Source organism: Gavia stellata, chromosome 6 (genome assembly GCF_030936135.1).
Source record: "Gavia stellata isolate bGavSte3 chromosome 6, bGavSte3.hap2, whole genome shotgun sequence".
Lineage (NCBI taxonomy): Eukaryota > Metazoa > Chordata > Aves > Gaviiformes > Gaviidae > Gavia > Gavia stellata.
Genome location: NC_082599.1, coordinates 44492349 through 44509234, shown reverse-complemented (window position 1 = coordinate 44509234; position 16886 = coordinate 44492349). Strand labels below are relative to the sequence as shown.

At 39.8% G+C, this 16886-nt stretch overlaps 1 protein-coding gene across 1 annotated transcript in view; it reads right to left on the bottom strand.

The window, feature by feature from the left end:
• RBMS3 (RNA binding motif single stranded interacting protein 3) overlaps positions 1 to 16886 on the bottom strand; it is a 714416-nt gene that overhangs the window by 603236 nt on the left and 94294 nt on the right. The window contains exon 2 of the mRNA XM_059818611.1: positions 2610 to 2678. Within this exon, the coding sequence (XP_059674594.1) occupies positions 2610 to 2678 (69 nt within the window). The remainder of the gene's footprint in view (positions 1 to 2609; positions 2679 to 16886) is intronic.

Below are 16886 nucleotides of genomic sequence, written 5' to 3'. Positions count from 1 at the left end.
CTATTGGCTTCTTATTCTGACATTGAGAAAGCAGAGTGCTTGAAAAAAGCTAGCTTGAAGCAGGTAGTAATGCCTCTTTCCCAGGGCAGTCAGAAGGAACCTCTTAATCAAGTTTTAAAGATGCCTCCCCTGCAGCAAGACACTTTCCCAGGCTCAAGGGGCAGGGAAAAAACCCAAAACATTCTCTGAACAGCTTCACATCAAAAAAACCTGAGCACACAAATTCCACATGTCCATGAGAGCGATGAGTTAATAGGAACTTATTAAAAACCTTCCCCAGATAGCATATTTGATATAGATAAACATGCTCAACTTATCCAATACAAAATATAAGCATGTCTGGGTAACACAAAGCAGAGTAAGTCTGTGAAAAATGTGTTGTTTTCAGTGACTCATTGACCCCACCTGCAGAACCCTTTCAAATATCTCACCCAACAGACCTTCAAACTTCACACAGATAGAGGAAATGAAGGAAAACTTGGGGGAGGGAAGGAGGAAATCAATTTAACTTTTAACATTTCTTAGATGCATCAAAGGTCTCAGCCATGTAGTTCTATTAGGTTTCTATGTGGATTCTTTAAGATGTATGTGGAAAAGCCTTCACTGGGTTCACTGCATGAGACTGAAGAAAATGCAGACAATATGAATTTGAACTTCAATCTTTATCTTTCCTGGAAAGCCATCTTCAAAAAATGTTTAAATAAACTATATATAGATGCTGGCAAGTTGCAAGGCTGAATACAAATCTCTGATCCAATACAAATATTTTGCCACTCTCAGCTCATGAGAGTGCACAGCAGTACTCAGATCTTCCAAACTGAACTACAGCATGGCTATACATCCTCCCAGTTGGTACTAGCATTTGTACTATGCGAGGCAAGTTTATAAGCATATTAAACCCAAAACACAGAAGACAAAACCTTAAAATAAACAAGGATGAAAAAGAGAAGATTAGAGTGTGAATAACAAAGGAAGATGAGATTAAAACTGTGGGGTACAATGCAGGTGGAGGAGAATTACCACAGGCATGCTTTAATACAGTATGACAATTTTTTCCTGCAGATGCTGGATGGTCTAAACATACTTTTAAACAACATTCCTGGTAGTTAATCCCTTAACTCCACTAGTTATTTGACAGGGTTGTAATGCTACGAACAATCTTTATTACATGCTTTTCTTCCTCTCCTTCCTCAAAAGGAAAGTCAAGTGTGTAGAGTATAAAGTATGATCTCCTCCTAATTTAGGAATGTGTCTCTCGTTAACATTAATGGGCAACTGCAGACACACAGGAAGAGGGGAACAGTCATTGCTGTTTCAGCCTTGTACATATTAGTGGTACTCAATGAACTTTTTCTTGTTCACCATCTGATTCCCTAGGATGGGGTAAGCAACAACCACCAAAAAGAATTAACCTTCTGCCTACATAGTCTTCATTTTTACCCCCCAGCAGTGAAAATTCAATGTTCAAAAAGTGAAAGAGAAGAAACACGGGAACCTTAGCAAGCAAAAAGAACATACTTTTATATGGAGAGTAGGCACAAGACTCTTACAATACTTTGAAAGCAGAACTATTAAGACTGGAAAGAGGGTGAAATAGCATTTAGCCACCTTCTTTCCCATCCTAATTTGAATACAAAGGAAATTCATAGTTTCTTTGGCTTTAGTTGTTAAGGCCAAATCTCAGCTTATTGGAAGTTTCCTCTCTCAGTGTATACATGTCCTTCATAAAAAGGAGAAATCCAGCACACCAGATCAAGAATTTGCTCACCAGGATAGCTTAAATTTTTCATAGTGTCAAGGGTGGGATGGGTTTGTTGTGGTGTTTTGTTTGGTTTTTTTGTTGTGGGTTTGTGGGGTTTTTTTTTTTAGAGGAAGTGAAGGTAGAAAGAGGTTGGAAAGAAGCAAAAGTAGAGGCTAGGGGAAAGCAATGTTAATATGATCGTACTGAACAAACGCTTGAAGAGTTTTTAAAGAGGAAGTTGTTTTAGTTGAAATACATTGTTCTTTGCTTACAAAGCCAGCCATGTCCTTGTCTACAGTCAAGGAAGTTTTTTGGTTTTGATGAAGTAACAGAAACCCTGAATAACATTCAAATTCTTATAAAAAGAAATCATTAACAATAATATTGCTTCCTGGCTATCACTGAACAGCTTTCCAGCTTCAGTCTGGGTTCATAACAATTTTTCCTGAAAGTTTTGGCCAGCGTAACCACTTCACAACTCAGTTGTTTTAAGTAGTGCTAAAAATATTGGGGGGGCAGCATGGGAGAACATGGGAGAGCATTACCAAAGAGCATTGCTCAAACACACTTTTAGCTTAAGTGACAAGATGCAAAGGATAGGGGGATCCAGCCATAATAACCATCCCTGACAACCCACAGAAAGGCACCACCGCATTAGAGGAGTCACAGCTGTACAAGGCCCTCCATGAGGAACAACTGCATCTAACAGTTTGCCACAGGATTACCTGCCAGAACCTCAGAGATCAACATGACCTAGTTGGGCTAATGCAGGTAAATAACAGTCTCGGATCAAATCCTCTCAGATTCATTTTAAAAAGAACCATGTGTCAACTTGAGCTTCATACCCTTTTTGACAAGGGCATCTTACCTGATGGGGCTGTGAACTGGACCATCTGCTGTAGGAAGGAGCACCAGAAGTCTTGTTGGCTGTAGTTCTCTGCAAAATAAAAGATAGACATGTCAAATATTCACCAACATCTCCATCATACACACAGTCAGCTTCACTGATCTCAACCATGTAAACTCTCATAGTAACAAAAACCCTAAAAAAAACCTCAAGAAACCATAAATACGATACAGTAGCACTAAAAATCACAGAGATTAAAGTTTGCTAAATTTGCTACCAATGCTCTGTTCAGCCTTGGACCTCAGAACCTCAATTTTCACCTCAACTTCTGCATGTCATCTAGATTACAAATTTAAATGCTGAGCCCTAACCTAAACTGGGGCTGCAAAGCACTACCCTTCAGCCAGGGAATTCACCAAAGCATTACCCTTCAGCTGGGTAATTCACTCAGATTAGGTAAACATGCTCTATATTCACATTTATTCCAGAAAGGCATCGTCAAAGGGGTTTGTCTGCCTGTTCTGAGAAGTTATATCTGTATTTTTCCCTAACTCATAGTGATGTTTCATTCCATACTTCATATAGTTTTATAGAAGCTGTTCTTAACTCATAGAAAATAAAGCAAAATTGTTTTTTCAGAATCACTTCACCTTACTTGGAAATGGAACTTGGGATATTTTTTGAATATGTAATAGAAGAGATAAGTTATTTACCAACTTCTTTTTGAAGAAAAAACACAGCCTTTATGATTTATCCCTATACTTCTTCCACCCAGTTCCCTGTATTTCTTTTCTTAAGCACTAAGAAGAAAACACCATACCATGGACATTCATATCCATATCATGTGTGTCATATGCAGACCTTATAATCAAACTGCCTTTGATACTGCAGAAGAATCAATGCAATATGTTGTCTAGAACACCACCAATTATTTTAATACGCACTATCCCTGATTTCAAAATTATTTTTTATAATGAACTTCTCTGCCACTTACTCCTAGTTTAGGCTAGAGCCTAGCGTAACACAGAGCTCCTCCAAATGCACCCCTCACTTACATGAATTTGGTGCTTCTAGAAATCCCGAAACACCACACACCACAGTCAGTAGCCAAATATCTTGAAAGTATATCACTGCTACATTGTGTAAGCTCAGGTATTACAGAAACCTTGTGATAACAAGGCTATCTGTATCAGGAAGATCAGGTAGATCTGAGTCACCTACTCAAGAGATCTGAATTCAAACAGGCTTTATAGACATGAGATACTAATTTATCAGTACATTGTATCACCAACAGGATGCTAACAGGGGGACAGATTCATATTTGAACCATATGGACATAAATTATACTTTAAAAATGCAACTAAGACAATCCATGTGAGACTTATACCACAATGTAGTATACTCTTTGTAAGTATGAAAATATATAGCTTATGACTTCTAACAGCCAAGGATATAGTACATTTCTATGCCAGTTATAACCACTAGGGCTTATACATCATTACATATTCTAAAGCTGGCATGTCATTCCCCCTAATGAGAGACAGCCACTGTTGTAATTGTGCCTTTGTGTCAGGCTATCAAAAAGCAATTGTTTTACAAATGTAATCATACCTTATAGTGTATTTAGCTTCTACAAGACACCCTTAGAAGAATAGGCATTTTTTAATACACGGATACACCTTGCAACAGAAAAACACTTTCTTTTGATAAAAAGTTCAGAAAAGACAAACTGCACACAATGTTGAGTTCAGCTTTAAAAAAAACAACTTATGAAAACTATCTCAATCCACTTCAGAAGAAAGACCGGTCAATCTGTGAATAACAAGTTGAATAACAAGATAGCTAGAGTTTTTCTAGAAGCATCTGGAAGTTGTTTGCCAGCAAGATGCCTTTCCACAAGCATCACACACCCTTCCCAATTAACATATATAATGCATGTCTGCCTTTAGTATTGTCCAACAAAAACTGCATATTCCTCCTGTCTAAACACATAAATAGTAGTCTTTCGTTTCATTATTTACTCCAACACCTGTTACCTCTAGCAGGTAGATTTCCTCTACAGCAATCACTCTTTTGAACTCTTCCACCTGAGTATCAAGGACATCCCAAAGAAAGCTATCCCACAGAAAAACAGTACTGCAATATTACAGAGAAACAAGAGAACCCTTTCCAGGAAGGCAGCCAGCAGACAAATACCTCCAAAGACAAAGGCAAAAGATCATTTCACAAACAAGAAAGGACCAGAGCCTCAGAAATATTTAGAAGTTAACCTCCATCTTTCAATTTGATTAAGATGTAGGCACTTTACACTATTATTTTTACAATGTTTTTTTAAAAGGTCTAAGATCAGCATTTATTTTCCCTATCCTCCCAGGCTTTTTTCCCTCCATTCATAGATCAATGAGTAGGACCAGCATGTTCCAAATCTAAATATTAGGTTATAGAGCAAAGGCTTACACTGCTCACACACAGGAGCGTCTATATTAGCTCATTTGGTGTAGATTCTGAAAGATCTGGAAAATACTTCCATCTGAACTTCTCTCCAAGTTCTAAGGGGCAACAGGAAAAAACCTGAAGGCTAGACCACATCCCCTGTTTGTCTCAGCAGTTAAAATATTTGAGGCAGGTGACTTAAAAAAACAATGCAAACACACACACATACATGTATACTCTCACTCCTATTTCACTGCAATCAGTAGAAATTGGACAACCACTTACCTTTAGGAATATGACCCTTCACACACAGCAGCCAAGATCACAAGCTAGACCACGCTCTCTGCTGGATAAAGAGCTTTTGCATGTAGTTTGTACCACAAAGGAAACCTCAAGATGTTGCATTTTCACTAGGTATTTTAGCAGAGAGAACCTAGGCTGCATTTAGCCCCTTAAGCCACATCCCTTTCTTCAGTTAAAATCAACTTCCTCATCAGTCACCCTTTTGAGAAAGAAGGAGCACATACACAGAACATTTAAGGACTTTCCCTCTGGCACAATTAGCACTTGAGCACAAACTCGGAACATAAACCCACCCTCCAGTCCTGTAGACCTCCCTACCAACATCATTTGAAACATCTAAATCAAGTAACTCTCAACTCTCCCAGGGACTCCAGAAAGCCCTCACTCTTTACTAATTTTATATCTAGCCCACCTAACTTCCCAGCTCATTTCTACTCCCTACAAGCTGTCTCTCAACCATATGTAGGTACAAAAACCTCTCCTCAACTATTAAAAACTAATTAGGACTGGCTGTTCTAATTACCTGCTTGGCCAAGCTGTTCCTTATGTCCTTGCCCCTCCTCCTCATTCCCCCCACCTGTGAAGAGAGGTTAAACTCACACAGCTGCAGGTGACCACCAGTAACTTTAAAAGACCAATGAACTTCTGCTGAAAACTTTAGAAAGGTAAAACAATTTTCACAGCAGACTGTACTTCTGAAGGCAATAAAACTGCCAGTTGGACATGTGGTTTTTGGTATCAGAGCTAAAAGTTATGAAAAAAAAAAAAAAAGAGAGAGCAGAAAGCTGGTGGTCTGCACACCGTTGCCCAGACAACAGTCAGTATGAAAGGAGAAAATCTGATGTAGGTACAAGTGCTCCAAGCATGTGGCCGGACCCAAGCCTGAACATAAGGAATGCTGAAGAAACATCAAGGTGCCTCCAAATCCCAGTGAGTGCAGGAAAAAAGTACTTTTCATGGCAATACAGTGGCACAAATAAAAGAAGAGCAAATGATGCAGTGTACATTGCAAAGCTGCTGTTTTACATGCAGTTTGCAGGAAAACAGTTTTCTCAGAAGACTCCCACTACTGAACACAGTAGATAACATAGCAAGAAGCCAGAAAAAAACTTTTAGGACAATACATGGAAATCTGAGTATGGCTCACAAGGAGAGCTCCTGAGAAGATATGTTACTGTTTCATTTTTGGGCTAAGCCTATTAATGACTTTATACAATACAAGCCAAGATAATATACAGTCCATAAATAATTTCTCATTCAGTCAAGGAGAGCTTCAATGTAATACCACACTTCAAAATTAGGAAAGAAAAGCAGAGCACAGAGAAAGAGCTACAAGTGTCGTTACTCTGACAATATTTCTAAAAGCAAAAAACAGTATATATTCTGATAACAAAGCCAAGGTTGGTAACTTGTTTCACAGCCAAATAAACTTATAAAGCCTTCTGATGGGCATGGCAATTAATTCCATTAGCTTGGAAAAGTATCTTAAGATGGGATGAATTACTGTCTGGAAGTACCTGTCTCTTTCCATCCACTCACTGGAGAGAGAGGCTAAGCAGACAGTCTGAGACATCTAGCTCGGGATGGCTAATGTTAGGTGAAATTAAATCTACCCACACTCCCAGTTCTCCTTCCTACCAAGGAATCTAGGCAATTTGTCCCCTTCTAGGGTTTAAAGGGTTATTATGGTAGCAAATTGGCTATGTAATCGGGGTACTTTTGAACTGCCTTGTGAACTCCAACAAACTGTGTTAATCTTTCAAATGCAGCTCACTAGTAAAGATGTGAAGTACTGTCTTGACTTTCAGGACTTAGTCAGAATTTTTTGGCTGGGCAAGAAGGGGAGAAAAGATTTTTACTTATAAATACAAAAAATATAATATGAAAGTAAATGGAAGATAGTACTGAATCATATCAAATAATTTGTCCAGAGGGATCTGGACAGGCTGGATCGATGGGCCGAGGCCAATTGTATGAAGTTCAAGGCCAAGTGCTGGGTCCTGCACGTTGGTCACAACAACCCCACGCAACGATACAGGCTTGGGGACGAGTGGCTGGAAAGCTCCCCCGCAGAAAAGGACCTGGGGGTGTTGGTCGACAGCCGGCTGAATATGAGCCAGCAGTGTGCCCAGGTGGCCAAGAAGGCCAACGGCATCCTGGCCTGTATCAGAAATGGTGTGGCCAGCAGGAGTAGGGAGGTGATCGTGCCCCTGTACTCGGCACTGGTGAGGCCGCACCTCGAATCCTGTGTTCAGTTTTGGGCCCCTCACTACAAGAAGGACATTGAGGTGCTGGAGCGTGTCCAGAGAAGGGCGACGAAGCTGGTGAGTGGTCTGGAGCACAAGTCTGATGAGGAGCGGCTGAGGGAGCTGGGGTTGTTCAGTCTGGAGAAGAGGAGGCTGAGGGGAGACCTTACTGGTCTCTACAAGTACCTGAAAGGGGGTTGCAGAGAGGTGGGTGTCAGTTTCTTCTCCCAGGTGACAAGTGATAGGACAAGAGGAAATGGCCTCAAATTGTGCCAAGGGAGGTTTAGGCTGGATATTAGGAAAAATTTCTTTACTGAGAGAGTGGTGAGACACTGGAATAAGCTGCCCAGGGAAGTGGTGGAGTCACCCTCCCTGGAGGTGTTCAAGGAACGTGTGGACGAGGCATTGTGGGACATGGTTTAATGGGCATGGTGGTGTTTTTTGGTTGATGGTTGGACTTGATGATCTTACAGGTCTCTTCCAACCTTAGTGATTCTGTGATTCTGTGATTTTGAATCGTATCAAAACCATTTTTTTTCAGAGAAAAAAATACTTAAGACTTACACCTGTAGTTCTTTAAGAATACAATTATAGTTACATGATATATATGATATACTACCAATTCCTGGGCTCTTCAGTTTCCTGGCCTAAAATCTTGCTGGCATTCAGCAGTTATCTTGATCACCAGTTTTACTGGAGATGTTGCTTATTTAAAGCGTATAGAGTCCAGCTGTTTATGCGAAGCCTGACATCAAACTCGGGATATATTTTGCACTGTCCAATATCTAGATTACTTTTTTTGTATTATTTGCTATGGAATTTCCCTGATTTTTCCTTCAAAAATTCATTTTCTGAAGAAAGTAATAGTGACATCTGACAACTCTGTAAGATGTTAAGGCACTGAAGTTCCTTCTTTGAAGTTTGCTGTCTTTTTTTCATGGAGTTTGGTATATCTGTGACTTCTGCAAACAGTAACCACTAATGTTATGTTAAAAAGGAACAATATTCAATGGCTGCTTATTGACAGATACAGGCTTTTGGGCTCACTTGTTTATATTATTTTATTTCACAGCAGGAGTTTATGAAGACAAACACAAAACTGAAAAATAAAGTTTTAACCTCTCATACTATAAAGGGTTATAAAGTCATCATAGAATCATAGAATGGTTTAGGTTGGAAGGGACCTTCAAGATCATCTAGTTCCAACTCCCTTGCTGTGGGCAGGGACACCTTCCACTAGACCAGGTTGCTCAAAGCCCTGGCCTTGAACACTTCCAAGGTTGGGGCATCCACAACTTCTCTGGGCAACCCATTCCAGTGCCTCACCACCCTCATGGTGAAGAATTTCTTCCTAATATCTGATCTAAATCTACCCTCTTTCAGCTTAAAGCCATTACCCCTTGTCCTATCACTACATGCCCTTGTAAAAAGTCCCTCTCCAGTTTTCTTGTAGGCCCCCTTCAGGTACTGGAAGGCTGCTAGAAGGTCTCCCCAGAGCCTTCTCTTCTCCAGGCTGAACAATGCCAACTCTCTCAGCCTGTCTTCACAGGAGAGGTGCTCCAGCCCTCTGATCATCTTCGTGGCCCTCCTCTGGACTCGCTCCAACAGGTCCATGTCCTTCTTATGTTGGGGGCCCCAGAGCTGAACACAATACTCCAGGTGGGGTCTCTCGAGAGTGGAGTAGAGGGGGAGAATCACCTCCCTCGATCTGCTGGTCATGCTTCTTTTGATGCAGCCCAGGATACGGTTGGCTTTCTGGACTGCAAGCACACGCTGCCAGCTAATGTTGAACTTCTTGTCAACCAACAACCCCAAGTCCTTCTCCTCATGGCTGCTCTCAATCCATTCTCCACCCAGCCTGTATTTGTGCTTGGGATTGCCCTAACCCATGTGCAGGACCTTGCACTTGGTCTTGTTGAACTTCATGAGGTTTGCACGGGCCTACCTCTTGAGCTTGTCAAGGTCCTTCTGGATGTCATCCTTTCCCTTCAGCATGTCGACCGCACCACACAGCTTGGTGTCATCGGGTTGGTGCTCAATCCCACTGTCCATGTTGCCAACAAAGATGTTGAACAGCGCCAGTCCCAATACCAACCCCTGAGGAACGCCACTCGTCGGCACTTGGACATCGAGCCGCTGACCTCAACTCTTTGAGTGTGATCATACAGCCAATTCTGTATCCACTCAGTGGTCCATCCGTCAAAACCATGTCTCTCCAATTTAGAGACAAGGATGTCATGTGGGAAAGTGTCAAATGCTTTGCACAAATCCAGGTAGATGATGTCAGTTACTCTTCCCTTATCCACCAATGCTGTAACCCTGTCGTAGAAGGCCACCAAATTTGTCAGGCACAATTTGCCCTTAGTGAAGCCATATCCTTTATGACTCTCCAGAAACAAATAGTGGATGAAGTCCTTTTGCCATTAACTGTAGCAGATGGGGGGAGGGGCAGGGCAGAGGCTGGTTTTTGAAGTATTGAGTTTTATTTCTTTTTACTTACTGAGCTTATTCCACAACCATGCAGTATAGAAAATGACAAGTTACTAATTTCTACATACAAGTTAAATAGGAAAGCTGACAACTTATCTGATTCTATCTGATCAAAAATAGCGCTTAGAGGAATTAAAGAGTATGAAATTTGAACCAGTAATATCTCTTGAAACAACATAGACTTCATGCCTACATATCAATCCATCCCTGCCTCTAGTCTAGCTCCAGAAACTCTTAAGCCTTGTTGATTCTCTGTGTTTGGGTAAGACCTCGCACACTTATGGTACTAAATCCCTCACAGCCTCTTCCTCACAAACATCACCTCAACAGATCAGAGGAGTCAGCTCAGTGTAAAGGATCTCTCTGTGCTTCCAATCTGGTATCACACCTGGCTCCATGGGGAGACAAACCCCACTGAAGCAATTTTCATTACAGATGTGCTGCTTACCCACGAAGCCATTTTCACTCCTGTGCCATAAATATACATGATTCCCTGCTCCCTTTGAAACCTTGTCCCATTTTTCAACAATACCAATACTATGCTGGAAATTCATAGCTAGTGCCACTCTGGACATAAGACAAAACAAATTGCAAATACTTTAAAGATCCAGGGTTTCTTCAATACCGTATAAGTAAAATTAATATCCAGGTTCTCATTCCTCACAGTTAAATCTTCCAGAACTGCCTGGAAAACTACCTGCTTTCTAGTGAGACTAGCACTATGAAATCCCAGAGAGATGGATTTTTTTTTTTTTTTTTTTTTTGGGTCAGAAAAATGAAGACAGAAAAGGTTGATAATTAGATTAGTAACAGGAACATTATTTCATTACAGCTATGCAGCAGTTTTTACCACTTGATGGCAAACATTGCTGATCATGGGGTTAGGACACAAAGTGAAATGTAGTGGTGTTGACAGCAGTGGAATGACAGTACATGGCATGACAGTATGGTCTTCTCTTCCATGCAAAGGGCACATGATGCATTCTTCAGCTAGCTTGGCAGCTAAGTGAATATACTGTGTCAAAGTGACATCATTGTCTTGCAGTGATGAGATGATGCAGGAAAATCATCAAGTATGTCATCCCATAAAAGTGTAAAATCAAGAAGAAAGCATTAAAAAAGCAGTTGATCTGAATACAGTGGTCAGGACGTAAAATGTAACAGAATTATGAGAGGTAAAGCATGTAAGTTGTAAATGAAATACATTTATAAGCTGTGTATGAAAAAGTGCACAGTGGGAAAACAAACTTTCCTTAAGATTGTTGTACAATGTCATCAGGGATTATTTCCTCTAGCTTACAGAAATCAATGTTATGACAGGAAGAGACAGAGCAGGAGAGATATTGACTGAGCTGTCAACCATAAGAGTACATCTCTCTGAACCTGTGGGTTTGGGCTTTGATGAAGCAAATGCATTCAGCAGATGTTTTTATAGGTACCCAGGCACTCACTCAAAGTACTCACTTGCATTTTATATCCACTGTCTACTCTTGGTCATCAACATAGTGACTCAATTTTTGAGGTGAAATTGCCAGAAGTAGTATAATTCCTCTATTACTCACCCCAACAGTGGATTCTTGACAGGTTAGTAATTTGACATGGGCTCTGAACCATGATGTGGGACTTGTCATGACACTGTGATTCTCCCTGTTTTTTCTCTTTGTCCACTCCTGTTCACCAATTTAATATAGATATTTTGGCACCCTGGAAGGAAAAAAAATCTGGACAAAGCCAGGGATGAAAATATCCTCTCTTCAGCAACTCTCTTTACACTTACCAACTAGGAGTTTTGTGTTAAACAAAAAAAAACTTCACTTCATGACCTCCCATATCCTACTTGATTGTTAAAACTAATAATGAATGAATTTGAAATTTTGAAGTATATCTCTAAATGGGGATGAAGTCCACAAGCCTTTTATATCTAACAAACCAAATAAGAAATTATGTTAGAGATTGCACTACCCATCTCAAACTACATCTACTGTAGCAGAACTAGCTGGTTAAGCTCAAGCCAACAGTACTGTAGCCATTAATTCCTTCTCCATTCCCATTTGCTTTGGCCATTGAAAGTGCAGTGTACTTGAATCACAAACAAGCTGAACAACTGTTACTCTTGGTGACAAGCAACAACTTTTCTCTTAGGAATTTTAATATGGTGAAAGAACTCATCTCTGTGGAGATGCTACATACACCATGATTTGCTGTGCAGTCAGCACTTTCTCCCAAAGCCAGAGAGTTTGAAGATAAGCTGCAAAGAGATCAAGGAACAACCTTCAAGTCTTCCAGATGGAGTTGACATAAAATTGGCATCCTTATCCCATAAAATGTACAATTAAAAAATTGTAAGAAAGTCACAAGACTTGGAAACATGAAGTAAGTTAAGGAAGAGAAATCATCTCAGCTTGAGTGAAAAAAGAAAAACAAGAATATGGAAACATTCAATGCTTTGAGGTCAAGAACTCTCCCAAGCACTACAGAGAAGGACGGGGAGCACATCACAGCCATATGAGAGGTAATATAGTCAGAAAGTGGATTTTTAAAGTTAGCAGCTGCTTGTTATATTATCAGCAATTAGTAACTTTAAACAATCAGTCAGGGAACACAACAGTACTGATATTACCAGGACATCTACTTCTATTGAAAGAGTGCACAATGAAATATAAGATGCATTACCAGAGAACTTGGAACGTATGACATCTTTTATGTCCTTTGGACTCTCACCATTTTCCTGAGTAAATGAAATGCTGGGGCACAAGGAGGTGTAGGGAACTAACTATAAAAAAGACAGTCTTGGTGATGGCAGACAGTGGAATGGGATTAGTTTTGTGGGACTCAAAGTAGGGAGACAACGAAATTTCTGCTCTGTTTCATAGCAACCCAACACTAGGCTGGGAAGAGGAAGAAGCCCCATACTTTTCAGAGTGGTCCAGTCACTGTGTGAGTCTGGGGTTGGAAGGAACTGAAGCAATCTGCCTCGACTTCTGAGCAAGTCGCTGCTGTAGGAAAGACAAGGTAGGAAGAAAAGGGTGTTTTCAGATCAATGAACATAGCAAGAAAAATTCAAGGAATATAAAACCAGGTAAATAGCTGTGTAATGATAAGATTTTGAGCAAGCCTTCTGTCAGGCAATGACATAAGGTTGCAATGAGTTTGGTAGCTTAAACACCTGGCAGCATTAAATAAGATGCGGCTTTCTTCAGAAGTTTGCATAGGTCTGCAAAAATGGAATTAACAGGTATATGCTGATTTGGGACAAAGGAATAACACCAGCAACACAAAAGAATTTCATTGTAGTGAGCGTAGTGAGAGCTGTTCTCTTCCAGCAACTATTCTGAGAAAGGTATCTGTCCCATTAAAAAGCAGACATATGAAAAGTGACCCAGAATCTCTGAGTAATATCAGTTCTGAGGTGGTAAAAGATAACAAAGTGACCACACCGAAGACTGACACTGAGTAGGAGACCTTCAGAGATACACTATAGAGAGTATCAAAAATCATTGGAGGAACAAATGCAGATGTAAAAACAATGGATGCCTTCATAAAGGGGGGGGGGGGGGAATCTTTCCTTCTTTTATTAATGTTCACCAAAGATAGTAAGAATTCAGAATTATGCTTAGATTGTAGATTATAATAAAACCAGAACAGAGAAGAGCTCTGATAAGACAATAGTGCAGAAGTTGAGGTAAATGATGGTATACAGTCGATGTACTAATCAGAATATTTTACATGTATTTCAGTACTGGGAGGCAAAGACATGAATCATGAAGGTTCAGGAAAGTACAAAAATAAAAATCTTTATTTGCAAACAATGCAATCATAGAAAGGTGGAGGAGATACTCTAATGATCTCTTTAATGGTGAGACAGATAAAAGTGAACAACAAAAAGCTATTTTCTAGATAAATGAGTCATTCTCAGAAGAATCAAATTTTTAAAGTATTCAAAAGGCATTAGACATTCAGGAAAAATGCTCGCAATTCCTGCTAAGTTATTAAGACCAGGATGCAATAAGCTTAGTCAAATTTTTTACAACCTAATTTTGAAAACATTCCCAAGGAGTGGAAAGGGAAAGTCAAACTTCCCATTTCAAAATAGGGAGGTATTGGAAAAGTAAGAATTACTTGTACATTTCTTCTTATTACAACCTCAAAAAGCCATCCTCCACACCTTTTACAGACACATTGTCATTAAACAGAGGAAACAGTGAGAGACAGTGAGTGTTGGTGTCTGGCAAACAGCATGATGTTCTCTCCCAAGATTAGTCACAGAAAACAAAAACAAGCCATCAATTTCAGTTAGATGTTGTCTCAAGGAAAAATGCTGATAGAAACACAATTAAGGTGTAATTTCTTAGAGAATTTAGGAAGAATATGCTAGTGGGTCTTTGGCCTGCAGGGAGAGGGTCTGACATCTTAGAAGACCATAGCACAAGCATGCAGCTGTTTGTCTGATGTGTAGAAAGTTGAGTGCTTTCTAAGTAGGGAGACAATGAAATATCTGCTCTGTTTCATAGCAACGCAACACTAGGCTGGGAAGAGGAAGAAGCCCCATACTTTTCAGAGTGGTCCAGTCACTGTGTGAGTCTGGGGTTGGAAGGAACTGAAGCAATCTGCCTCGACTTCTGAGCAAGTCGCTGCTGTAGGAAAGACAAGGTAGGAAGAAAAGGGTGTTTTCAGATCAATGAACATAGCAAGAAAAATTCAAGGAATATAAAACCAGGTAAATAGCTGTGTAATGATAAGATTTTGAGCAAGCCTTCTGTCAGGCAATGACATAAGGTTGCAATGAGTTTGGTAGCTTAAACACCTGGCAGCATTAAATAATAGTACAAGTTTGTGGGAGGAAGAAATTCAATTATTTGCTACTTTGACCCTAGTGACAGTGGGGAAATTTGTCTTTATACTCTTATTTTCCTAAAAAAAACCTAAAAAGTCACCAAAGTAAAAAAGGGCTCATTTGACTAGATTAGCACTGATACTGCCTCATCATCAGCTGAGACAAGGAGCTGGCAAACTGAAGGCGTGACATAGTACTGCAGTTTGACTGTAGTCAGTGCGAGCATAATATAACTAGCATGGGTGACAGCTGCTGTGACTGTGAAGCAGTACAAGGTTTACTATCTCTCAACCACCACAGCAAACTTGCTGGGCTCCTGGGTACATAAAGTACTCTCATTTTGTTGCAGACATTTCTACAGAAAATTACTGAGAATACAGTTAGCTGACTGTTTTGCACAGGATCCATACCACCACTGTTATTGCCCAAGCAATGTGTTGGACATGATTTTTATAGGGAGATTCTAGTAATCCAGATAATACTCTTTTGCAAACAGTATGCTCATTTATCTAAAGGCTGTGAAATCCTACACCTATTGTCTCCACCTACCTTCCTCTTCTACCGGTATGAGCCTTTAGGTTCTCCTTGTTCGAAACCCCTGCACTTGCTTCCTGTGTTCAGCTTGCACTCCTTCTCCCCCAGGCCTATCACGCAATCTAAATCCCAACACCATAGAAGGTGAGACAGGCATTCAAATTCGGCTGTCACTGCAAGAGGAGAGATGCGACACAGTGGCTAGAGCAGCAGTAACTGCGAAAATATATCATTCCAGCTTCTTCAAATGCCCCTCCCTGCACCGTGATCGAGGCACACCACGGCAATAAATTCTTCTAAGAGCCCTTAAATCTATCACACTAATTGCTAAATGTGGAGTAGCTATTCATCTTTCCTGGTAACATTGCAATGCATGAATTTGCTGTAAGATTTTTTTAATGTTTCCTTATGATTAAAGTATAAAATAAAAGAAAAAGTAACATCGCTCTGTCTACATCCAGGCTGATGCTTCTTTTTGCAGCCTGGAGAGGAGTTCAGGATGGAAAATATGAAAGATAAGGAGAATTGTCAACAGAAAGGGACAAATATTTCCCTGCTCTATTCACATGCATTCTTAGCACTTAAGACACTTATTTCTAGACTGCAGAATGAATAAACAACACTCATATTTTCAGAGATTTCCTAACAACCTTCTCTTTAAATTTCTTTCTAGAAATCTCACAGCAAGTCTCCATTCATTTAGCATAGAGAGTAAGTGAAATTTGACTGTATTTTAGCATAGAGGTCAAATATTTAAAATAATAATATTCTTTCAAGTTGGTCAATAAGTATACGTGGAAAGAAACTTTAAGGAAAACATAGGCAATAATGAGAGGCAAACTTGGGATCGTGAGCAGGTCCTTTGTCAATTTGTTCAGTGTACAGTAACCTTGCCAAATTAAGAAAAGTCCAAGTGCATTAGGAAAGGCTGCCCTCTTCAGACAAACTTAATAAAAGGTACCCAGAGGAAGTTCTAGGTGTCTTGAAGTTAAACAAAAATGTGGTGAAATGAACTGTGCAGTGCAATATCAACATTATATCAACTTTCTTCTGCTTAATAACAATTTGCTACTACATAAAGAAAAGCACTTTTTATCATTAGCTACATATTAATGTGTGTTTGTTTAGACTCACTACAGATCCATTTATACATTTTCCATAAGGCTGTTAAAACTTTCATTCCTATGCTGAAATACAGAGACATAATTAATTAAGAAAGCTATTGAGTCTGAGCTTTCCCTATACTGTCATATGGAAAAAAAACCCATTTTGCAGTGCTGTGTTTCTATCACGTGGAAATTTTCATTAAACACTATAAACTTGCTTCTTTTCTCTAACAAAACCTGGGGTTTAGATATATTTTGATCTCCCTAACAATCCAAAACAGTGAGTGTAAAAATGTTTTTGTCATCATGATTTGTGTTTTATATTTGATGGCTACTTTTAATTTCTTTTCCG